This window comes from Narcine bancroftii, chromosome 2 (assembly GCF_036971445.1).
Source record: "Narcine bancroftii isolate sNarBan1 chromosome 2, sNarBan1.hap1, whole genome shotgun sequence".
In the NCBI taxonomy this organism is placed as follows: domain Eukaryota; kingdom Metazoa; phylum Chordata; class Chondrichthyes; order Torpediniformes; family Narcinidae; genus Narcine; species Narcine bancroftii.
The window spans coordinates 330,702,765-330,728,738 of NC_091470.1; the positions used below are offsets into that span (position 1 = coordinate 330,702,765).

General features: G+C 40.7%; 1 protein-coding gene across 1 annotated transcript in view; it reads right to left on the minus strand.

Moving 5' to 3' along the window:
- Window positions 1-25,974, minus strand: part of LOC138752777 (uncharacterized) — a 60,402-nt gene that overhangs the window by 28,884 nt on the left and 5,544 nt on the right. Inside the window, exons 2-3 of the mRNA XM_069915442.1 lie at window positions 21,085-22,339; window positions 7,052-7,240 (exon numbers count right to left, since the gene is read on the minus strand). Coding sequence (XP_069771543.1) covers window positions 7,052-7,240; window positions 21,085-22,339 — 1,444 coding nt within the window. The remainder of the gene's footprint in view (window positions 1-7,051; window positions 7,241-21,084; window positions 22,340-25,974) is intronic.

The window sequence follows — 25,974 nt, forward strand, 5'->3', positions numbered from 1 at the left end:
TCCCCTCTCCTGACTGTCACCCATCTACCCTCCTCCTGCCTCCTAGGTGTGATAGTGTCCGTGTAACAGTGAATATTCACAAGTGAATAAGTTAACATCATGCATCTGAGAAGATTAGAAATATGTATGAATGCATCAGGATTTGCAAGCAGACTCTGGGACAATGTTAATATTGACAAGGTCTTTCTGGCAGTGTGCTAATAGAACACTGCACCTTTTAAAAGTATCTTGAACTAAACAGGGTCTCTTTGCAGGAGTGTTAATTTTAACAGTATGTGATAATGCGATAACTGGCATTTGTTTATACCACCATAGAGACCCTAGTTGTATGGACATACTCACTGGAACTCTGGAAATGTTCTAATATTATGAAGTGTTTCTGGGAATATGTTAATAATGAAAGTCTCTGAGTGAATGTTAATATTATGAAGTTAATATTGACATGAAATCTCTTGGTGTGTGTTATTATGATAAAGTGTTTCTAGGAGCATGTTAATATTGACAGAAACTCAGGGCATGTGTTATTATAATGAAGTGTTTTTGGGAAAATGTTCACATTAATAATCTGTCTCTAGGAGAGAGTCGATTTTGAAAGGTAGACAAGAAAAGTAAATTCAATGGGCAATGGACCCTTGAGTGATTTCCTGAGACCTGGTCTCAGTGACCAAACTGATTAATGTGATCAAGATTAATGGAGATTATCATAAATCCCATCTGCTGTCTCAAGCTCTGCTCACACACTTACCACAAGTTTGGCATTTTCACATACTGTTCACATTATAAAGGCATATTCAACTCTGGCAATCTTTCACATGTACACTCCACTCTTTTACTTTCTATATTCTCTCTTGCCTGCAAGTATTGCTCCAGCAAACTGGAGTGAATTCCATTCAGGCACAGAGGTGATGGAAGAGAAGATCAAGCTGATCTTAGTTTTGCCACGACAAGAGCTGGTTAATGGATTAAAGGTAATTGAGACTGACAATCTACTACATCTCACTATCTCCTTCACCTGTTAAATTCTTCCTAGACTGCCTCACCATTCCTTCCACCCCCACCACCCTTCTCCCCCAGAACAAGTAGAGACTGAGATGGTGATGCAGGTGTTGAGGTAAGGACAACCCTGTTGAGGAATAAAAGGATTTAGCAAGGAGCAACAGGTAAGGACAGGTTTTTCTAACTTTTTTTTCAGACAGGATAGAGACATGTTCTTCTTGCAGAATATGGTAGTCATGGAAATCAACCGTATCCTTGACAATTTCATCTGTGAGAAGTACATCCAGCTGCAGCTCTATATAATTAAAGATGGAGTTGGATGAACTCTGGATCATTCAGGATGCTGAGAAAGTTGGGGGGGGGGTAAGTGTGGTGATAGACAGGAATTAAAGGGATGCAATCACATCTCAGAGGCAGAAGAAACATATCTGGGTGACAGTCTGGAGGGGGAAGGAAATAGGCAGGAAGTGCAGAGTACTCCTATGGCCATTCCCCACAGATAGTGTTGAGGAGAATAACCTAGCAGGGACAACCCATGGCAGTTAGTCGCTGTCACAGAGTCTGGCCCTATGGAAAAGAAAGGAAGGGATGAAAAGAGTCAAGCTGTAGTAAGAGGGGATTCAGTAGTGAGGGGAACAGATAAGAGGTTCTGTGAAAGAGATTGAGAATCCCAGATGGCTAGTTGCCTCCTAGGTACCAAGGACCAGGATATCTCAGATGAGTTCATGGCATTTACAAAAGGGAGGATGAGCAGCCAGATGTTGTGGTCCATGTCAGGACCAATGTCTTGGAATAAGAAGGGTGATGAAGTCTTGTAAAGAGTTCAGGGAGTTAGGTATGAAGTTGAAGGACAGAATCTCCAGGGTTGTGATCTCAGGATTGCTACCTGTGGTCATGTGGTAGTGAGGTTAGAAGTAGGATCATAATGCAGCTTAACACATGGCTAAAGACATAGTGTAGGAGGGAGAACTTAAGGTTTCTGGATCATTGGGCTCTCTCTGCCAGGCAAGGTGGGACTTGTACCAGATGAATGGTTCGCATCTGAACTGGAGGGGGACAATGAGCTTGAGAGAAGGTTTGCTAGTGCTGTTCTGGGGGGTGGGGGAGGGTAATCTAGATTTGCAGTGGAATGGGAACCAGAATGCAGAGCAGATAGTGGAATTGAGGGGGGAAAAAGATAATGTTAATAATTCAAATAAAGACAGAAATCAAAGAGTAGAGTGTGGTGGAAATAATGTTCTCAGGTGTATCTATTTCTATGCAAGGAATATTGACAGAAAGGCAGACATTGTGACTTTATGGCTATTAGTGAAACTTGGTTACAGCGGGGACACCTCAATCTTTCAGAGTTCCGTTGTTTCAGACGTTATAGAAATTGGGGTGGGGTGGGAAGGGATGAAAGGTGGAAGAGTGGCATTGCTCGTCAGGAAAAATATCACAGCTGTGCTCAGACAGGACAAACCAGAGAGAGCTGGTTTACTGAGGCTATGTGGGTGGAGCTGAGTAATGGGAAAGGTATGACCACATTAATGGGGTTGAATTATAAACCACCCAATAGTCACAGAGAATTGGAGAAGCAAATCTGCAGGGAGATAGCAGACAGCTGCAGGAAACAAAGCTTTGATAGTGAGTGATTTTAACTTTACACATATTATCTTGGACTCACATACTGTGGATTGCTTAGAGTTTGTCAAATATGTTCAGGAAAGCTTTCAAACCAATATATCCTGGTACCAACTAGAGACAATGCAATACTGGATCTCCTATTACAGAAAGAGATAGGACAAGTGACAGAAGTATGTGTACGGAAACATTTTGTGTCCTGTGATCATAATGCCATAAATATGTTTAAGGGTAGGTCTGGTCCTCTGGTTGATAATCTAAATTGGAGAAAGGTCATTTTGAGGGAATGTCAAAGGATCTAGAAAGCCTGGATTGAGCTAGGTTGTTTTCTGGCAAGGATGTACTTGGAAAATGGGAGATCTTCAAAAGTGAAATTTTGAGACTACAGAGTTTGTATATTCCTGTAAGAATTAAAGGCAAAGTTACAGGCATAAGGAATGTTGGTTTTCAAGGGGATATTGGGGATCTGGTGAAGAAGAGGAGGGAGATATAGCAGATGAGTTCTTGAAGAGTATATATATATATATATATATACATATATATAAAAAAGGAAAAAAATGAGAGGAAAATCAGAATGGCAAAAAGACGAGTTGCTTTGGCATACAAGGAATATCCTTATGGCTTCTACATGTATCGAGAGCAAAAGCATAGTGAGGGACCAAAATGGTCCTCTTGTAGATCAGAGTGGTAGGCTATGATTGAAGCCAGAAGAGATGTAGAAGATCTTAAATGTGTTTTTTACATCAGCATTCACTCAGGAAACTGGCACGAAGTCTAGGGAAGTGAGGCAAACAAGCAGCAAATTCATACTGATTGAAGAGGAGGAGGTGCTTGCTGTCTTAAAGCGAATAAATGTGGATAAATATTTTCTAAATTAAACATGACCTAACTTGAGAGAACCGTTACATCAAAGTAGATGAATTAGGATCTATCCATTTAACTAAAATTGCTCTTCTGACCAACAGTGAGGTAAAGGCAACAACCCAATGTGCAGAAGTGGGAGCTCGACCCACCATTGGAAATATGTTTCCAAAACTAGCAGTCGATGGATTAGGTTGCAATCTAATACCCAGTATAAATGACAAAGTCTGTCCAATACAGAGCAAGACCAACACATATGTGTTAGTGTAGCCACTTGTGATTTACATCTATCACACATAGGACTAACATTAGGAAAGATACAGGCCAATTTATCTTTCAACATATGAACCTGATGTACCACTTTAAATTGAATCAATGCATGTCAAGCACATAATGAAGAGGTATTAACCATTCCAAAAATCTTTTCCCAAAGTTCCTCTAAGAGAAGTGACTGAAGTTCCAATTCCCAAACTCCTCTAATTTTATCATTAGAGATTGAATGCAATTTTAATAAAATATTGTAAATATTATCTATTAAACCCTTATGGGAAAGATTCAAATGAAAAAGAGTATCAACCCAATCAGGTTGATATGATGTAGGAAAGTTCGGTAATAACTTATTCAAAAAACTTCTAAATTGGAAATGTCTTAAAAAATGTGACTTAGGTATATTATATTTGTTATATGTTATATCAAAAGACATTAAATATCCATCTATATAAACAGATCCAAAAAATAGACAATTTTTTTGTTTTTCCAAAAAGAAAAGGCTTGATCCATTATAGATGATGAAAAAAAAAATTGAGATCAATAATACTAGTTAAACTTTAAAAAATTTGAATATTTTATTTTAAAAGACTCAAGCAAATGGATACAAACAATACAAGACATGTTCTTATCACACAATATAATGTGCGTGTGTGTATACACATATAAAAGGCAAAGGAAAAAAATTAAACTAAAAATTAAAATAGAAACTAAAAATTAAAGCACATCATCTATACCACCACCTTAATTCAGTCTCTATTTATCTGTCAGAATGGTTTGTATTTTAATTTTTTTCCTGTGGGGATATAGATCATATCTGTATGAATGCCACACTTCAATGTACGTGTCATACTTCTTCCTCAAATTACAATTAATCTTCTCCATGGGAATGAAACTTTGTATTTCCATACTCCATCATGTAATACTCAGTTGAAAGATGGATTTCCATGCAATTGCTATACGCTTCCTGGTTACTGACAAAGCAATCTTCACAATTTGAATTTGGGATAATTTAAACTGTACTTCACTAAAATCTCCCAGAAGGATTAATTCTGGGTCTTGTGGAAACTCCGATTTTGTAATGTTTTTTAAGATGACCCCAGTTCAACCCAGAAGGGTCTCACCTTCGTACATAGCCAGGTGAAGTAGATACACCACTACACCTTTAAATCAAAAAATTTGCAAAATTGAAACCAAATCTGTAATGTATGCTTACGTATTGGATTATAGGTATATCTACTAATCTTAGATTCTAGAAGCCGTAGGTGGTGCCGGTAGAGGACCCATGATTCGGAGCCGAACAGGAGTGTGGGTATGACAACGGCTCTGTATACGCTTATCTTTGTGAGGTTTTTCAGTTGGTTGTTTTTCCAGACTCTTTTGTGTAGTCTTCCAAAGGCGCTATTTGCCTTGGCGAGTCTGTTGTCTATCTCATTGTCGATCCTTGCATCTGATGAAATGGTGCAGCCGAGATAGGTAAACTGGTTGACCGTTTTGAGTTTTGTGTGCCCGATGGAGATGTGGGGGGGCTGGTAATCATGGTGGGGAGCTGGCTGATGGAGGACCTCAGTTTTCTTCAGGCTGACTTCCAGGCCAAACATTTTGGCAGTTTCCGCAAAGCAGGACGTCAAGCGCTGAAGAGCTGGCTCTGAATGGGCAACTAAAGCGGCATCGTCTGCAAAGAGTAGTTCACGCACAAGTTTCTCTTGTGTCTTGGTGTGAGCTTGCAGGCGCCTCAGATTGAAGAGACTGCCATCCGTGCGGTACCGGATGTAAACAGCGTCTTCATTGTTGGGGTCTTTCATGGCTTGGTTCAGCATCATGCTGAAGAAGATACAGCAATGAGCTCTCTGAACCCTTCTCCATTAACAATGGCGTGAAGCAAGGCTGTGTTCTGGCACCAACCCTCTTTTCAATCTCTTATTTTGCACATTATTTATTACTGAACAATTTTTTTTGTACTGCAGTTTATTTACATTTCTTTATTTGTTTTCATTTCTCTCTTTTGTACACGCATCTTTTCTTGAGTATATATAGCATTAATGATAAGTAGAAATTCTGCCTAACCCGCAGGAAGAAAATTTTCAGGGTTGTATATGATATCATGTATGGACTCTGACAATAAATTTGAACTTGAACCTGAAAGTTGTGTTCTCGGATCTAATATTTTCCAAGCCTTCAATCAAATTGCAGACATCATTTTGTAAAACTCACTGACTGCAATAAAACAAACTTTGCTTCTGCCACTGTTTCCTGGCCTAAACATGATTTCAGGCTGTTATTCCTGGTTAATGGATTAATGGGACTGGTGACTGTGTCAGTGCTACACAATTACTCAGCAAAAAGAGGTATAAGGCAATCCTTCTGTCTGATAGCCTACAGGTCACCAATGGGTAAGGTGTGGTACCTGTTTAGCCTCCCAATCAGAGTCACGTGAAGCCATGGATTGCAGATTGTTTTTACAAGTAGATGCTACAAATTGGAATTAATGGTTGTAAAACTAAAAAAGCTGGGCTGGCGAATCTGCTGATCAATGGCCAGGGTTACACGTCCAGTATGGAGACTTCGACTGAAGAAGGCAACGGGAAACCACTTGAGTATTTTTCCCTTGTATAATCATGAACTCAACATCAACTACGGTTTCAGTTCAAAGATGGAGCCTTCACCAAAGGAGGACAGAAGAGGCAATAACTACAATTTGGAGGGTCAGAGATCGTGACAGATGGAGAGACATGATCACCCACACTGAACAGCAAGTCACCTGAATGTCAGAAGAGCCATTTTAGTTAAATGGATAGATCCTAATTCATCTACTTTGATGTAATGGTTCTCTCAAGTTATGTCATGTTTAATTTAGAAAATATTTATCCACATTTATTCGCTTTAAGACCGCAAGTATCTCCTCCTCTTCAGATATGGTCAACAACACATCATCTCTGGCATTATCATGCAGTCTCAAAGTCAGTGACAAATGATTATGCCCTATACATGCTCAATTGATCTTTAATTTTTCTGCATCCCATAGCCTTACTACAGCCTCAGTTCTCACCCTCAGTTAGGGAGAAGAGGTGCAAGGAAAGAAAGAGGACATGAGTATAAACAGTAAAACCACTTTAGAAAGGTATAGAATTGAGAAGAGAAAGAAAGTGGGCACTGGCAGGAGCTACAGCGAGAAAGGTAGAGAGAAAAATTAGAAGAGAACAGAACACAATCAGTTAATCAGGTTATGTGTTTGGGTTCTGCTTCAATATAAACTGCTTTTCTCTTGGTACTTGCTCTGAAGGGGCAATGTTGCAATACTCACCTCCTTTTCCGAAGCTTTTTATTTTCAGCTTTTAAAGAGTAAACCTTCTTTGCAAAGAAGACTGTGAGCATGAAGAGGAGTAGGACCACCACTGCTGAGGAACCAATTGCTATACACATCACCTGGAACTCTGTGACGATAAATTCACACCGAATCCCTTTGTGCCAGATGTAATCCTGCGCATTGCATCTGTAGGAAGAACAAATCACCATTAAATATTAAACTGATTTCTGGTCCTGGGCCTTTTACAGATTTGGTACAAATTACCAATCTCCTAAGTTAAATGTTTTGTGGCTTTCTGTGCAACACCTGTGCTTGATAAAGGAGATGATATATCAGAGCTTCCCCCAAGGTACAACATGATGATGACAGCGCCCTAGTTTATTAAAGAGTAATGCTGTGATTGGTGCTCCATCCTCTGTATCCAAGCAAGAGAAGATTCTCCCAAAGATTAAGAATGGAAGCGTACAGAGAAGAGGAACAGGTCATAGATTCAGAAGCACAGAATATTAAAAATTTTGAGTCACAAATTTGATTTGATTTTTTTTTCATCTGATGACGAAAAGGATTGATGAGGGCAGGGTGGTAGACGTTGTCCACATGGATTTTGTCGACATGGTAGGTCCCTGAAGTGCATTGTAGAATGGACATACCAAGGGTTAGAGGCACAAATTTCCCTGAAGGGGTCAACACAAGTGGACTTGGTAGTGAAGAAGGCATTTGACAGACTTGCCTTCATTGGTCAAGGCATTAAGATGTCATGTTAGAGGTGCACAAAAGGTTAGTGAGGCCATATTGTGTACAGTTTGGGTCATCCTGCTATAGGAGGGATGTTATTAAGCTGGAAAGGGGGCAGAAAAAAAAAATCAACAGCGTCTTTACCATGACTTGAGAGCTCAAGTTGCAAGGAGGGACTGGATAGGCAGTATCTTTTTTATTCTGGAGCCTCAGAGGCTGAGGAGTGACCTGTTAGAGGCATATAAAATTAAAGGGGGCAAAGATAAGGTGATTGGTCACAGTCTTTCTCCCAGTATCCCAAAACCAGGGGGTACAGGTTTAAAGCGAAAGGAGAAAGGTGGTGGTTATATAGAATGAGAGCCAGAGAAAGCTATAGAGGTGCGTACATTTGTGATATTTAGAGGGGTAAATGGATAGAAAAGGTGATAGAGTTTTACAGCACTTTTGACCTCATGTCCACACTAACCAAGCTATTCCCATTTGCTGCATTCAGCACATGTCTCTGTGAACCTTTTCTATCTATAAAGTTTGAAGGGACATGGTCTAAACACAGATAAATGGAACTAGCTCAGATAACCTGATCAGCATGAACGAGTTGGACCATAGAGGCTGTTTCTGAACTGTATACTTCTATGACTTCTAATAAAAGCAATTTTATTAACTGTAAGAAACATAACAACAAAAAGCATTCAGGAGTAGATCTCAAATTTTGACATTTATTATTCTCTCATTTTTGTTGTTGTTGGTAAAATAATAAAACAGAAAAGATTCCATCCCAGGTAATGACTGGAAGAAGGAATGTGAGAGAACCCTGCACTCTACTGTTGAATACTCCAGTATTCACCTCCAACAAGCTTCCTGCCGGAATGTAATTAGTCCAAAGGACAAATGAGAAACTGTTTCAACCTGGTTGCCTCCACTCTTGAGCCAAAATCACCATAATATCAGTCTTAAAGCAACAATGCCAGTTAACATTTGTAAATACACTGTTCAAAGGCTAGCCAAATCATTGCGAACTCAAAACACCAGTGAGAGCAGCTCTTTCACTTAACACATGCAAAATCTGGCCCCTCTACCAAAATGCCCCCACTGTTCACATCATTCTCTGGCATTAAAGTCCATGATAAGACCTTGGAATCTTTGGACCACTTCCCCATATCAAGCAACAAATCAACAGTAAATAAAATTCACTGTCGTCTCCAGTTTTCCAGCACAACTTTCAGTCACCTGAGAAAAGAACCTAGGACCGTTCATAGTTTACGGCACAACTTTTATTGCTACCCATCCTGTACACTTTGATGCAGGAACCAATCCACTGTGACCCATTTCTGGGCTTTCATCTCCAACACTATGGTTACATTCGGTCAGCTCTGACAAGTAGTACATGTTGTTTACATGGCCAGGTTCCTGTAACAATAACTCTTTTCCGAGCTAATATGGAAAGACAATACCAGGAGAAGAGAGGAAAATACTCAAGGATGTTCTCAATGGAAAAGTATAACATTCTGGCTTGGCCCATAACTACTTCAAATGAAGAAGGACAATTCAGGATAACATTGAGAACCTCTTGTCCATGTATTGGGAGCATACAGAAACCCTGTATAAAGAGTGGAAAGAGTGAACCAATTACTCACCCTCCTTTTAAGCACTTCCTGTGCTCACTCACCTCCTCCAGTGGTAGAGTCTGTGGATTCAACATCGACCTCAGCAGACATCACAGGACCAACAGACCTGGAGTCGAAGCAGGTTATCCTCAACCCGATGAAAAGACAATGTGTGTCCAATTCCAAGGCTATGATTGGAAATAAGTTATACAAATTCCCCACCGCACTGGCCCCAATTTTTCAAATATAAATCCAGAGTTAAGGTGCAATCTGGAGGATTTTACATTATTTATAAATTCATTCAACACATATTATGTGGTGTTTGAAATTTAAACTGAAGCTACAAATCTCAGTACAACATCTGAACTGCAGTAACTTGCAGCCAGGTTACAAATTTTGTGACACATGCTAGACAAATAAAGAATTTTGGTACTGCTTTCTTTCCCCAGATATATTTTCATAAGATTTTATTCTGGAATGCCCAAAGGTGTTGGCCTCTTTCACCTTGTACTTTTCCAAACTCTCAGATGGAAGTTAGGTTACCACAGGCAAGTAACCCTTTATATTGCACAAAATTAACATGCGAATATTGGTAGATTATTCAACCATGTTTTCATACTATAAATGGCTTCGAAAAAAAATACACAAAAGAGCTCAAGTAACCAGCCGATCACACAGTGACCATAGGAGGCAAACATCTTTCAGGACCAAGGCTTTCATCAAGGTATGAGCAAAAAGCAGACAGGTGCCTGAAAAAACAGCAGGGGATAGGAGGGAAGAAAGGGCAGGGGGAGGAGCACAGATCAATAAGATAGTGGTCATGGAAAGGAGGGCAGGAGAGAAAAGCTGCGAATTGATTGGGGGAGGGGTGTCGCTCTGTGAATGCAGAGCTGGAGGAAAGGAAACAGAGGGACAGGGAAAGAGAGAGAGAGAGAGAGAGAGAGAGAGAGTGAGTGAGAGTGAGAAAACACGCAAGCTGGACTTCTACACTGCTGACTCCACTAATTTAGGTGACAACAGTAAGTAGAGCAGAAAATTGCAACAGGACATTCTCAGATAAAATTTGCATTCAAATAGCAGTGGATGGATTTCAATGTAGGAAACTAAGCCAAAGAAAGACAAACAACAGTTCATTCAAAATGGTAAGCTGGAATCAAGGGAATAGAAGTCTGCTCAGGTATAGCACTAAAACCCGATTTGACCAGGGCCAATCCTAACCCAACTCGAGCCAAAAAGGATTTATCATTTTTTTAATACCATAAACAAGCCCAACACATATCATTTCAGCTTAGGTCAAGAAGGAAGAGCAGTGTAATTTATAGGTAAGATTAGGCGGGGGGGGGGGGTGGGGGTGGGGGTGTGGGAAACATTGAATTACAGGACAAGCATAAATTAACTTGGCAAAAGCTGGTGAACAAAAGGTTTTTAATCACGAGGATGAGAATATAAATCAAACAAAACTCTACATGCTGGAAATCTGAAATAAAAACAGGATTTGATGCAAACACTAATCCAGTCAGACAGCATCTGCGGAAAGAGAAACAGTTAACATTTCACATCTGGGACCCTTAATAAGAACAAGGGAGAAAACAGTATTGACTCGTACAGAACAGAACAGAACAGGTGCTTTCGCCCAACTCATCCATACTGCCAGGTTGCCATTCTGGGCTGTATTTGGTCCATAACCTTCTACCAATCCTATCCATATATCTGTCCAAATGTCTTTTGAATGTTATAATTGTACCTCCTTCTGCAGTTTTTTTCTAGATTCTCATTGCAGATATGGTTTACCTCTGTGTGAAAACATTGTCCCTTGGGTTCCTCTTAAATCTCTTCCCTCTCTCCTAAAAATTTATTGCCCCCTAGACTAATTTCCCTTGGGAGAAAGCTTGTCGGTATTGATTTTATCCACTTGTTGGGTCCTCTGGTGTTGATTCTTTGGAATGTTACCTGTGCTTTGGATAAGTTTTGGGAACTTAACACAAAATTAAATAGTGTGGGAAGAATAATTCCATAAAATGGAATTCCAGCACCAGTAATGGAAGACTGCATCAATTTCTGTCGAAACAACGTTCGAAGGATCAACAGGATTTTAGATAAGTTATTGACAGGGAATAAATTTGGGGATAAACATAATATTAATGATAATTCTAAATCAAATATAAAAGATAGAAGGCAGTTGGAAGTCCACGTCTCAGAGGATCTCTCCTAGTCCCAGCAGGTTGAGACAACAGTGAAGAGGGCACGCCAACATCTCTACTTTCTAAGAAGTCTGAGGAGATTTGGCACATCGTCGAATACTCTATTGAACTTCAAAAGGTGTACTGTGGAAAGTATACTGATTGGTTGTATCATGGTCTGGCTTGGAAACTCAGGTGCTCAAGAATGAAGAAGGCTGCATCAAATGGCAAACATAGCCAAGTCCATTACAAGCACTGGCCTCCCATCTACTTAAGACATCTATGTGAGGTGTTGTCTCAAGATAGCCAACATCATAAAGTATCCATATCACCCTGGTCACAAACTCTTCTTTGGATAGAAGGCAAAGAAGCCTGAAGACCAGCACCTCTGGGTCCAAGAACAGATTTTTTCCAACAGCCATCTGGCTCTTGCATCTCCCTTGCCCATAAACCATTCAGGAACCATTGAAAAATCTTTGACAACTTTTTAAACATACATTTTTTTTTGCACTGTCTGCAACTGTGAATGTTTATTTATCTATCTATCCTTTTATATTTATTAACTCTTTTACTGTTTCATGGAAGAAAAGGGTCATTTAATTTATACTATTCAGTTGATGCATCTTAAGTGTACCTGTGTGGCTGCACAATTAAGATTTTTGTACAGGTACACATTGTACTTAGGTTTATGACAACAAACTCTGATACTCAAAATATTAATAAAAATTGGAAGGTGATACATTAATTTAATCCACATTTAATATGTGAATTAATTTAAAACATTGATATTCATTAAATAAAACTATGCTCACTTAACTGAAGCTGAATGACCAGGGCTGTGCTGGCTGCAATGGTAATGATTGGAGTAATGCTAAGGGGACTGGATTCTAGGTATATCAGGCCCTTCAACTCAGTTGAAAACTGCTACTTGATCCAACTTCTGAGTGCAGCAGGGTAGGGGCTCAGATGCACCGCTTTCTGTCATAAAGGACTAAATTAAATAAATTATGTGCAAATTCAACTTGGAGGTGGTGAAACAGAAGCTGTTATTTAGCTTTTCATGATCTAAATCCAGATATTGTATATAAGGTCCACAAGAAAGATGAGGAAAATGAAGGATGGATCTATTTCAATGAAGAGAATCTCTGAGTGCAATGATATGATCCTAGGTACTAGTTGGCCCGCCCTCCGGGTGTCTTTCTACCTTGGCTCCTCCCTTAGTCCTGCCCATGTGACTCCGGGCCATAAAGGTTGAGTCCCCTCTCCTTCCTAGACTTGGACCCGGACCAGCAGTCTCTAGTACAATAAAGCCTATCGTTCTCCTTAGTCTTTTTCTGTGTCATTATTGGGGCTATTGATAGCGCCCAACAATTTATTGTACTAGATTTTGTAGGTCTCCCGTAATGGAGAAATTGCTGTGCCCCGAACGGCTAGAAGTCGACCTCCAAGTCCCAGGTGCTTCAGTGCTCTTTGAGCAATGGATGAACGGCTTCAACAACTTCCTCGACGCTGCTGCTGAGGTGATCGACTCTGACGAGAAGAAGTTAAAGATCCTTCAGGCCCAAGTCAGCCAGAGGGCCTTCCTGATCATCCAAAGCAGTGCGACCTATAATGAGGTGATGGCTGAGCTGAGGGCACTGTAAAAGCCTAAAGTGAATGTGGTATACTCCCGTTACCTGCTGGCATCCAGAAAACAACAGCCTGGAGAATCCACTGAAGAGTTCATTCAGTCACTGGTCACACTGGGAAAAGACTGCTTGGGGGAACCCATGGGCATTATATCCCTAACCCAGTGCGTGGAAGAACTGATTCGAGATGCATGTCAGGTCTGAGGTTGGATTATATCCGGCAACGACTCCTCGAGGAGGACCCACTCCCACTCAAAAGGGCTATCGACTTGATCAGGACTTTAGACTCGGCCCAGCGCCACGCGGTGTCGATCACAGGCAGAAGCGGGCCATCTCCGTATGTTCCACCACAAGGGCCTGCGGCCTGGGACTTAGCATCGAGCGTTACCAACCCGACTGCAGCTGCAATTACGCTGACGGCATCGTCGAGATGCAACTTCTGTGGGCAATCCAAGCATTTGCAATGCCTTTGCCCTGCAAGTGGGGCTACGTGTTTGGGCTGCGGGAAGAGGGGCCATTACCAGAAAGTCTGCAGTTCCCAACCACAGTCTGGGAGCAGCGTGGTGTGTGTTCCAGAGGAGCTTCCAGCGCTGACCACGTGCGTGGTAAGGGGAGCACCATCTCGTCAGCCATCGCTCCCAAACTCAGCACCTCGGCCTACCTCCCCGATGACGTCATTTCTGACCGCCATGACTCCACTTCCACCTTCTTCCTCATCGAACACTGCATGGTCAACATGGAGGTCACCACCTTGGGAAGGCCTCCCCACCGACGACAACGATGAAGGGATGCCTATCCTGGCATTGGTGACTCTGAATCAAGCCAGCCCTCATCCGATCTTGAACTCCGTAATGCAGATCGAGGAGATCGGTGAATAGTTCTTCCATCCTTCCCTGGCTGACAACCCCAGTGCCGGTTCTGCTTCGGAAGCACGTCAGGGGCTATAAGACGGACCCACTGATTGAAGCTGTGCACCTCATACATGCAAACCTTCGATAAGCATTTGTGAGGTACCCAGATGGCCACAAGGACACTGTGCCAATATGAGACCTGGCAAGGGCTGGAGACTCTGAGACTGCCTTGTTGGCCACTGACCATGTCGCAGACCCGATCGTGGAGCCTGAGCTGCCTGCCTTGCAGCCAGTCGTCCAGGCATCTATCCCCCCCCCCATGCATCAGCGGAGGACCCCTCCAGCACTCCGGGAGTCCACTGCTAGCACCCCATCTCAGACAGTCCCTACAGTGGACGCTCCCCCATTGGTCCCCGCTCCGGAGGAGCGCTGTACAGATACGCTGGTTCCACGGCGGTCTGGCAGACAGAGGAGGCTGCCCTTACGGCTCAACCTCTAGCCGGTGGGGGCATCTGGTTCTCCCACCCCTTGTAATAAGCGTTAATACTGCGGCTGTTGTGCTTACCGTATTGTTATTGTTATAGTTGTTGCTGTTATCCTCCCGGTTTTGTTGTCTGTTTTCCGGTGGGTTCCATTTTTTAAAAGAAGGGGTGAATGTAGTGATATGATTATATGTACTGGCTGGCCCACCCTCCAGGTGTCCTCCTACCTTGGCTCCTCCCTTAGTCTTGCCCATTTGACCCCGGGCCATAAAGGTCGAGTCCCCTCTCCTTCCTGCTCATTCCTAGCCTTGAACCCAGGCCAGCAGTCTCTAGTACCATAAAGCCTATCGTTCCCCTCAGTCTTTGTTTGTATCATTATTGGGGCTACTGAAAGCGCCCAACAAACATAAAGGCCCATCTGATTGTAGCAGGAAAGTAACAAGAAGCACAAATGCAACAATTGGATAAACGCAGAGCAAAGAGGGAGGTGTAGAAATTCCACTGCATGGCAAGATTCTTTTAAATCAAAAATGCAATTATTTTGTTTTTAAGGTTACTTCAACAAAAAAAAGCACAAAACTGCTTCCAAGTTCTCTATAAATATGGCACATTAATGCATGATGACACTTAAGCATGCACATCAGCATCCAATGACAGCCAACACAACTTTCAACAGAACATCTGCCAAACTTACACGCACATGAGAAACCAGTGAATAGTTCAGGCCACTCAGAGAACCAGCCGTCAATAATTAAAAGATGAAAATAAATAAAATCGCAGAGGAAATAAATATAAATATCCAAAAACTCTCAAAACTTTCAGCACATTGGGAGGCATCTATGAAAAGAACATGAGAAAACAAGTACGAGTAGGGCCCCTGGTCCACCCTTCAATATGATGATGGCTGATCATACAATGGTCTTCGATCTGAAACATTAATTCTATTTCTCTTTCCACAAATGTGGCCTGATTTGCTGAGCGTTTCCAACATTTCCTGTTTATCTTTACCACAATTAAAATGCACCTGCTTGCCTAGGTCCAAACCCAAGGAGTTCAGCTTGGAGGTTAAGTATTCGCTCCTTACGCTGAAATTACTTCAGAACACCTCCCCTGGCCCATTAAACACCCGACTACCACTGTCCTGTTCCCTTCTTCCCCTATTTCTATCAAGAGTGTTACAACATTCCTCAAGATCTGAACCAAAGGCAAGAATTTGCAACTAATTAGTATTCAAGTCCTCAACTACTTGACACAGTGCTTGAGTTGACATCTGATCTGAACATACTATAATTCCTCTGTCAGAAGAACTGCTCATTGGCACATGGCCTTCCAAGCATGCACGTGAAAAATGGATGGTGATCCAAGTTGGTTTCTGGAGATGTGGATTCCTTCATTGTCACAATACCTGTCAGAAGTAATTCAATAGCTGATACTTATTAATACAGCTAAAGGTAATTAATTCCACAAGAATGAAAATCAATAAAGAACTGTCCCAAAAAATATGGATAAAATCAGGATAATGTCTGTTGGACTGTGTAATGGATCATTACAGAAAATAAGAGTCTCCATCAACAATGTACACTGAGATATCAGTCAACTTGAAATTAAATAAGGCTCTCCTATCAATGTTAGTTGGTAGGCCACACCAATATAAAGACTCCATGTCACAATAATACAAAAGTAGAACATTCTCTTATGTATTTAGATGTTTTTCTCATTTCTATTTTTCAGGATTTTCCTGTGCACACATCAGCTGTCACATTTCCCAACATTTCAGGATGATTACATTTCAAATTTTGCATTATAGGAAAGCTACCAGTCAAGGGATCATTTTGCATACTTGTTCCTTTTCCCATACCATCTTCCAGCCCCATTACCTAATTTCACCCCCTCACCCTCTGGGTTCTCTCTGCCTACCACCCACACACCACTGAATCCTCTACCCCTGTGGTTTTCAAACATTTTCTTTCCACTCCCATACCACCTTAAGTAATCCCTATGCCATCGGTGCTCTGTGATTAGTAAGGCTTTACTTAAGGATGGTGGGAGGAAAGAAAAAGTTTAAAAACCACTGCCTTAATCGCACCTAATTGACTCATTATGTGCATGGTTTCATAACTCCAAAGGAGCTGGGCCAATGACAATTTTTCTCAAGCAAAATATTTCAGTAACAATTGGGTCTAGAGCAGTGGTTTTCAAACATTTTCTTTCCACTCACATACCACCTTAAATAATGCCTTGCATATCTTGTAGAATAAATGGTGGAAACCAGTTTATGAAATGTCTTGAGATTGTCAGAAGGTCTTTGATAAAGGTCCCATATGGGTGTTTAGTCAATAAAGCTAGAGCACATACTAATATGAAAGGAGTGCTCATTAATAGATAGAAGTCAAAGAGTTAAAATAAGTAGTATGGGAAAACTGTGACTAATGATGTGCCGGGGTTTGGTACTGGGGCAAAGAGAGAAGTGTCACACACAAGAGTTCACACGTTTAAGGTGAGGGGAAAGGCATTTAATGGAGGTGTGGGAATTTTTTTAGACAAGAGTGGTCGGGGCTAGGGAAGTGGTGGAAGGAGATGCAATTATAGCATTTAAGATACTTCTAGACAGAGGGATGAATATGAAGGGGGTGGAGGGATAACTATCAGGTGCAAGCAGCAGTTTAATTTAGACATCATGTTCAGCACAAATACATGATCCAAAGGGCCTGCTCCTGGGCTGTACTCTTCTATGTTCTCTTAATGTCATGGCTCAGGGGCAAATGTGTTTTTTTTTCTAAAACTATTAATGATATAAAATTAAATGACAACATAATGTGATGAAGATGCAAAGAGTCCAAGAAGATGCAGAAAACTTAAGCGAATGAGCATCAATACAGCAAATGGAGTATATAAAGGAAATATCCAATTCGGTAGAAGAGAAATGCTGAGTAAACTTTTGAACAGATATTGCGAAATGTTAATGTTCAAATGGTCCTGAGTGTCCTTGTGAAAAAAACATTAATGAAAGCTACCATGCAGGTGGAGCAGACAATGAGGAAGGTGAAGAATAGGTTGGCATTTATTGCTAGAGATCATGAATACAAAAGTGCCTCACCCAAAGCAGCAAAAATTGTGTACAGTACTGGTCTTCTGACCGAAAGACAGATGAACTTGTATGAGAAAGAGTCTGGTTTCACCAGACTGCTTCCTGGGAAGCTGAGTCTATGGGATGAAGAGAATTTATGTGGGTTAGACCTCAATACTGTTGTATTTAGAAGAATTAGTGAGACCTCACTGAAACATACAAATAGGAGTCAAGGTTTCCCCAGGCTAAGGGTGTGAATCCACATCTATCTGTAAGAGGTTTGTATATACTCCCGATGTCCGTGTGGGTTTCCTCTGGGTGCTCCAGTTTCCTCTCATATTCCAAAGATGTACAAGGTTAGTAGGTCACATGGTGCAGGCTCGTGGGCCAGAATGGCCTGTTACCATGCTGAATTTCTTAAATTAAAAAAATAAAATTAAAGTCTTCAACCAGAGATCACTGCCTCATAATAAAGATGAAGCCATTTAAGACTGAAATGAAGAAAATTTCTGCATCTCAAGGTGAAGAATCTTTGGAATCCCCTACTCCAGTAGAAGCTGATTTCTGAATACTAAAATAATCAAGGATATAGTATGGAAATAGGATAAGAAATTAGATAGAAGATCAGTCACAGAAGGTAGAGCAGACTCAAAGGGCTGAATGACTTACTCCAGCTTCAGTTTTTTTTAAATATTAGGATCTTGATTATTAGAGAACTCTAAGAATTAAAGTCACCATGACCATTTTCCATTATGCCCCCTATACACACCTAATGTACTTTGCTACTCAAAGGGGATGTGTGCTCCTGATGAATTCTCATCTGACAAAAATGGCCTTGTCCAACTCAGCTCCTGCCCTGGTTTATCTGTTAAACCCCTCATTCATGCCCTCATTGCCCTGTACATCTGACTTTCCCAAAATCCATCTGTACATCCTCCCTCGTGTATGTGTGAGATGCAGAACCCTGGTCTTCGGGGCCTAACTCAAACCAAGTTCTCTCACTTTATTGCAAATCATATGCTGCCATTGGTTTTCATGGGTAACCTTTAAAATCCTCCTCCTGTTTCCAGATTTTTCCTTACTCACTCCTTCTCTGTCATCTCCTTCGGCACTTTTCCCAACTCTGGTCTTTGCTCATCCTGTATGTTAATGGATCCATCACTGTCAGAAAAGTGTTTCTCTTTCTTCCTTTAAACCTACCACTTTGACAAAGCTTTTCATTCTCTCCCCTCATGTGGTCTGATGCCAGGTTCCATTGTTCACGCTTCTGTGCAGGATCCTGGACATGTTTCCACGTACAAATGTAAATGGAGATGGGAACAAGGCTCACATTTAACCAGACCCAAATCAGAATAATTCACTGAATGCAATCTACTGATCAACCACAATATATCTCCTGCAATCCTATTAGATCTCATTTTTCCTTTTAATTTCCACAAAACACTTTAATGAAGAGTCAGCACTTACATTAAATTAATTACATGTGATGAACAAATGCTCCCCATGACAATACTGGCTTCTCCCAATCAGTGAACGCTGAATACTGAATTATTATATGTCACTTCCTGCACATTGATGTCTTCCACAGAACCAAAGGCAAGCTAATGTTCTGCCTGTGTCATTCCTCAGATGTTACCAAAAGGTAAGGTGGATTACCTTAATTAGATACTTATGATTTTCTGATTAATGTTATATCTTTTCAAATAAATAACTCTCCACTGCTCTGTCAAACATGCACAAAGCAGATCAACATGGGCTAGTTACATTATAATACACTTTCTACTGTCTTGCAGCCAATGTCCACGTTACAGCTGCAGAACAAGTTAAGAGCAGATTACATTTCACCTTGCTCTCTTTTCTGAACATATCTAGGCCAAGTGCTGAGTAAAACTCCCCCAGTACTATCTCAACAAATATCTAAACTCCCACTGAGATTTTATTTGGGCCTGTACCAGCAGAAAATCTTGCTGCTTCAGTCTTCCTCCCGACATCTCTGGATGAAATTGCAAATAATTGGTACTTTTTGAATAACTGAAAACTGCATTAAGATGAACCCAAACTGTTGAGGTAACACCAACTAGGAAGAAGCAACTTATGTCTCATTGTTATCAACTGGATTTACTTCCAATGACTGACCAAAGATGTGAAGTGCTTCTAATTGTTAATTGCTATTACTTCTGAATTAAAAATCGTGATTTTTTTCACTTATTTTCTGAAATCCACTCACATTTTCTTTTCTTTCTGTTTTTTGGTGTCATCTGTCCAATAGACCCTTTTCAGATTTCTAAGTAATTAACCTAAACTTTCAAGAAGTTTGTGCCGGCACTGACTACTGTAATTGGAGCTGTGGTGAAGGTACCATGAAGACTAGAGAGAGATTGACAAAACTGTTAGATTTTTAGTTTGATAGGTGGTGAGGGAATTTACAATAGATGGCACAGGGTGGAAGTCCATATGAGAATAATTTACTGAATCATCAAATTTGTCCAAGCTACACTAAAAGCATTGTTTTATGTGCTCTCTAGGCAAGTCAACCCATAGGAGACTGTGGAGCCAACTATGAATTTTCCTATGATCCAGCAGTGCTGTGGAGCCAACATAAGCTGCAGAGCAGTGGTTCTCAACCTTTTTCTTTCCATTTAAGTATTCCCTATGCCATCAGTGGTCTGTGATTAGTAAGGGGTTGCTTAAGGTGGTACATGGGTGGGAAGGGGAGGTTGAGAATCACTGCTCTAGACCCAATTATTACTGAAATATTTTGCTTGAGAAAAATTGTCATTGGCCCATTTCCTTTGGAGTTATGAAACCGTGCACATTAGGTACCATTAAAACAATGGTTTTCAAACTTCTTATTTTCACCCACATACCATCTTAAGCAATCCCTTACTAATCACAGAGCCACCTATTGCATAAGGATTACTTAATATGAGTGGAAAGAAAAAGGTTGAGAACCAATGCTGTAGAGCCAACTATGAATTTTCCTACAATCCAGACTGATCCAGAGAAAGGGTCCAATTCAACAGCCAGAAGAGCAGGAACTGCACATCAAACAAGGAAAATTTTAGAAAGAACTGGACAATCTGAAAAAAAATGCTTACAATTTCATTATTTTATCTTCCTTTACCCACTTGACAAACAAAAAAAATTAACAGTTCTATCAATCTCCCCCTAATATTCAATTTATCTTGATAATTTGGTGGCACTTTTTTTTAGCAATTGCCAAAAAAAAAAAGAAAAAGAATCTACCATCTTTTTTCCACCAGTATTCATTTCCAAGCCTAGTCACTGGTTCAGCATAAGCATGTGTTCAGGGAATATGCAAATTGAGGAACATCCCCTTCAGCTCAGACACTAACCTAAGGGCCATTGTGCAGATGTTATGACAAAAGAGGGTGTACAACCATGTGATAGGAGTCATGCAAAACATGTGTTATGGTGGGAGCTACATTCTAAACCCTATCTCAGAAACAAGTTCCCACTAACCTGCAAATAGCTCCAACATTTTCCATGATGAAGCATTGTCCGCCATTGTAGCAGTAATTTGGGGCCATGTCACAGATGGATTTGCAGGATTTATTGTGCTTCAGATATCCTAGTTTGCATTCTCTCCTGCCTTCTCCAAGGACAAGGGGTGACAGACTAATGTCTTGTCTGGTCTCCAAGTCAGAAGTGTCAGTGAAGACAGTAAGGTAAGATTCTGATATGAAGTCTGGGTTGGACACCGGCTGACTAGTGATGTCTTCTTCCTCCAGTAACATGGTTTGTAACTTAGGAGAGGCTGTGGTCAGTCGGAGTTCATTTTCACTTCCCACCTCACTGGCCACTTCATCCCAATAATATAATGTGGCCATTTGAACACCAGAAACACTTCCATCGGGGGGAGGAGAAAAGGCAGGAAGGTCAGGCAAGAAATCTTTTGTGGATTCTAAGTTGGATGATGTTATGGGAAAATCTGGAGCTTCAACAATGGGGAATTTGTCAGAAGAATCAACATTTGCATTATTTTCAGAGTCATAAATATAGTCTGTGTGTAGTTCAGAGGGTTCACTGGTTGTCAAGGGGTGATGGGCAGGGATGGTGCTCACTTCAGACCACAGTTGTAGATCCAGGTCCACCCATGTATGGTCAGTGCTTCCTTCTGTTCCCTGGGATGGGAGCTTGGTGGCCTCTTCAATTCTGATCAACTTGGCATCCTTTTTTTCTTTTAATGTAGTGGCCCCTCGCGTCAGACCCAAGGACCCGCCACTTCCCTCCACCCCTTTTACCAAGTCCAAGCTGTTGGAAGGGCTAGCCATGGTGAATGGCTCCTCTTCCAATATTGCCTCCTCTCTCTGGCAGCCTGGACAGCCTATAAGCTCACGAACCAGGTCATTGATGAGAGGAGGGGAGGTTAATCCTGGGCTTCCCAGTGCCTCTGATGCAAAGTGACTACTGTTTGTTCCTGGCTCCCACTCCACCCTTCCATTCCGAGCACCAGAATCCTGTTCCTCACTGTGATTTTGTATTTCCAGGGATCTCAGATGCAATGTACCTGTTGGAGTCTGTGGCTCATCTCGAGTTGGCCAAACAGAGGTGCTGGGGACAGTAGAAACATTCAGGAAATCTTTACGGTGGGGAATATGTGAAGCTGTCTGGGTCTCAGGAGTCTGAGAACTAGTGAAGAATGAGGGACTCTTGGTGGTCAGTACAGCAGAAGTGGTATCCTCAGCTGGGGAGGGCAACACAGGGGCATCTGATCCTGCAATGAAGAATGATAAGAATGAGGTGGGAAAGGAAATAATTAAGTAGAACTTCTGTAGAAATTTAACATATTGCATTGTCTGTATACTCATGTACATTGTATGTACGAGAAATGTAATCTCAAGCCTCAAGCCAAGTTTATTATCATCCGATTGCAAAAGTACAACCCGACAAAACAGCATTCTCCAGTCCTCAGGACGAAACATGCAGACACACAATACATACACAGAACAAGTATTCAGAAAAACAAATAAATAAATAATATCCCATCTTCAGACAATGATTCCAGTAGATCATGTTGATGGATGGTGGTGGGGGGGGGGGGAGGGGGTAGGGGGAGGACCCAAGTGATCTCTGCCACTCTTATGGTCATATGGATTAACCTCCTGTTTATTTCTCTGCAGCAATATTACCACACAGTGATGCAGCCAGCCAGGACACTCTCAATAGAGCTCCTGTGGAAGGTTAACATAATGGTGGCCAGTAGCCTTGCCCGCTTCAGTCTTATTAGGAAGTGAAATTGCTTCCAATTATTGGGAAAGTATCTTCCATACCTTGTCTTTAATTCTTAATATTAATTTGGCTCCTAATCCTTTTTTCCCCTATTTGGAATAAGTAAGTCAGCTGATTTGAATGTGTCTTGGCTACAATCCCATGTAGTTGCCTTTGCTCTTCTTATTGCCAGAAGAGCTATACTTATGAGATGGAAGGATGCTGTCCCTCCTACACAGACTCAATGGCTATCTGATGTCAATGGCATGCTTGACTCTGGAAAAAATTAGATGCTCCACTAATGTAATGAATCTTAATTTTCTAAATTTATGCAGTCTTTTCCTTAATTATTTTCAAAATTTATAAGATTGTTGGGCCCCATTTCACAGTTTAGTTGTCCTTTCTCTCATGCATTAATGGAACATACATATTTAATCATAACTTCACAAGGGAAGGGTAAGGGAATAGTTTTTTTTTAAATATATATCTTTTGGGGTTTTTTTTGTTTCTTTTATAGGTTATTTGCAGCTATTTGTTAATACATGTTTACTTTGTTGGATACATATTCTTGTTATTACCTATGTATGAGCATACAGACAGATAAAAAATCTCAATAAAAATATTGGAAAGAGGAAGTGAAGTCACTGTTGCACCTTCCTGACATGAGGAGATGTTGTGTATCCATGATAGGTCACTGGTTAAGTGGATTCCAAGGAACTTAGTACTCTACTCTCTCCACCTCAGAGTTCCTGGGATCTCCTGAACCCCACAATCACATTGTGACTCAGGTTGTTACTCTTGAATCATATCACGAGATCTTTCACCTCTTCTCGAAAGTGTGTTATGAGCCCAGAGGACCCCAAAACCAAGCAGCAATAGAAATTCACCAAGATAAAGGGTTACTTAAATAAAGGTTACTTTTAATTAACTTTAAACATGAAAACAGGATCAAATTTTAACGTATTACTTAACTTAATCCCCTTCTAATTCTAAGTGCTCAAGTATGTAATGTGTGCATGAGTTCAGAAAAATTCCCTGATTCACAATCCAATCTCACTTTTCACACCTCCAAGTTCACTGGTTGCAGGAAATTTTTAAACCATGCATAGAATTTTACATTTATGAATTTCATCAGGCTTTGATCCTTGAAAGATAAATGGTTACTGCTCAGGAAGGTTCTTGTCGGTTTTCAGAGAGATTTTTTTTCTCGTTGGACACAATCTGATTCCTTCTGTTCAACCACGTCAGTGACTTGCCGAAGAAACTTGCCCCATCAGGGTTTTCCAGATGATAACCTCTTTCTTTCAGGTCACCACAGAGTTCCTTTCTGTTTCCCTTATTTCAAGTGAAATATTATGCAACCATCCATCTCTTCTTGTATGGACACAAGGGCTTTGACCAGGCTGAATTAAGAATACACAACCTGTCTTCAAAATTGGGGTTTTCCACAAGCTTGTCAGCTTGTCCTGTTCCAGTCCCAGCTGCTGCTGCTGAACTGTAAAACTGAATTCTCTCTCTCTCTTTTTCACTCAGAGAAAACCATATGACCCTCTTGGAACAGCAAACTTCACTCAGACTGTGGCACTGGACCTAATCTTCTGAGTTTGTTCATCTGTTGCTTTCCAAAACAATAATCTATTACTCCACAGCATGTCCAATTAACACCTACTTGTAAAGTCTCTCGAGGGATTCTTCAAAGTTTTTGCAAAGGCACCTGGGCTGTCTGGCTTGAGCAGAGCTCTGGCATTTTAAATGAGATTTGTTTTAAAGTGTTTGTATGTGACCTACACTAAAAACCTGCCACAATTTATCTCCTTTAAAACATATCTATATACAATATAAAATTATCTGTCACAAGTGCACTTATCGTTGTTGCTGATAAGACCATATACTGTGTATATGCAAAAGTGTTAATCTGTGCATAATAATACATTTGTGTATGAAATGCATACATACATAGGATAATTCAGTTGGATATGATGGGTACACTCTGCTTAACATACATATCTAGTTGACTTCACGTGGTTTTTGTGTTTTTAACATCTGTACTTAATTGAGATGTAATATGACAATAGCAAAGCTGTAGATACAAGAAATCTAAAAAATAACAAAAAATAGTTGGAAATACTCAGCAGGTCAGATAGCATCTGCAGAGAATAAGAGAGAATTACATACTTCACATAGGCTTTAATTAATTAATGTATTTTCTATATAATTCAAGTCTGAAAATCCTGAAATGCTCAGCAGGTCAATAAGCAAGATAATGAGCTTTTAACATTACATACTTTCTCAGCAATTTTAGAAATTTATGATAAAGAATAAGGCCCTTCAGCCCAATGTGTTCATGCTGGTCAAAATAAGGGTTTTATATTCCTCATAAAGTGCAGAAACAAGACCTCCAGTCCATCATGTCCACTTGAACACTCTATATTCCCTATTTTCCAATCCATGACCTATTGAAAATATAACTCTTCAAATGACCATTCAGACGCTTTTAAATGTTCTGAGAGGGTCTAGTCAAGTTTATTATCATCTGATTGCAAAAGTTCAACTCGATGAAACAGCGTTCTCCAGTCCTCAGTGCAAAACATGCAGACACACAACCAGACTTATCACACATACAGACATAAATGCATATGCAGGACAAGTATTCATAGGTACAAATAAATAAATATTGTTTCATGAATATGAGAGTCTTGGATGGGGAGTGTGAGCAGTTCCTCCGGTCATTCAGCATTCTCATTGTCTGTAGGAAGGGATTTCCAGGACCCTACTACACATTGTGGAAAAAAAGGTTTCCCCAAATTCCCTCTTATCCTACCAATTGACCTAAATATGTGTATATTATTATTAATCTCTCTTCCAAGGGAAATAAGCCCTTCCTGTTCATCCTCGCAGATCTCTCATCACTTTATAAACCATAATCATATTTTTAATTCTCCATTTCAAAACCAAATAGCCACATAGATTCTCTATATTTCTTGCTATCCTTCTTTGACTAATCTTTGACTATTTATCCTCACCAAGTTCCTGTGGATTAATGCCCAGGGTTGTTCACAGTGCTCTAGGTTGGGTCTCACAAGACCTTTTCATGGCTCTTGATGAACTCCCATTCTCTGGTATTATATTCCTTAAGTGTTT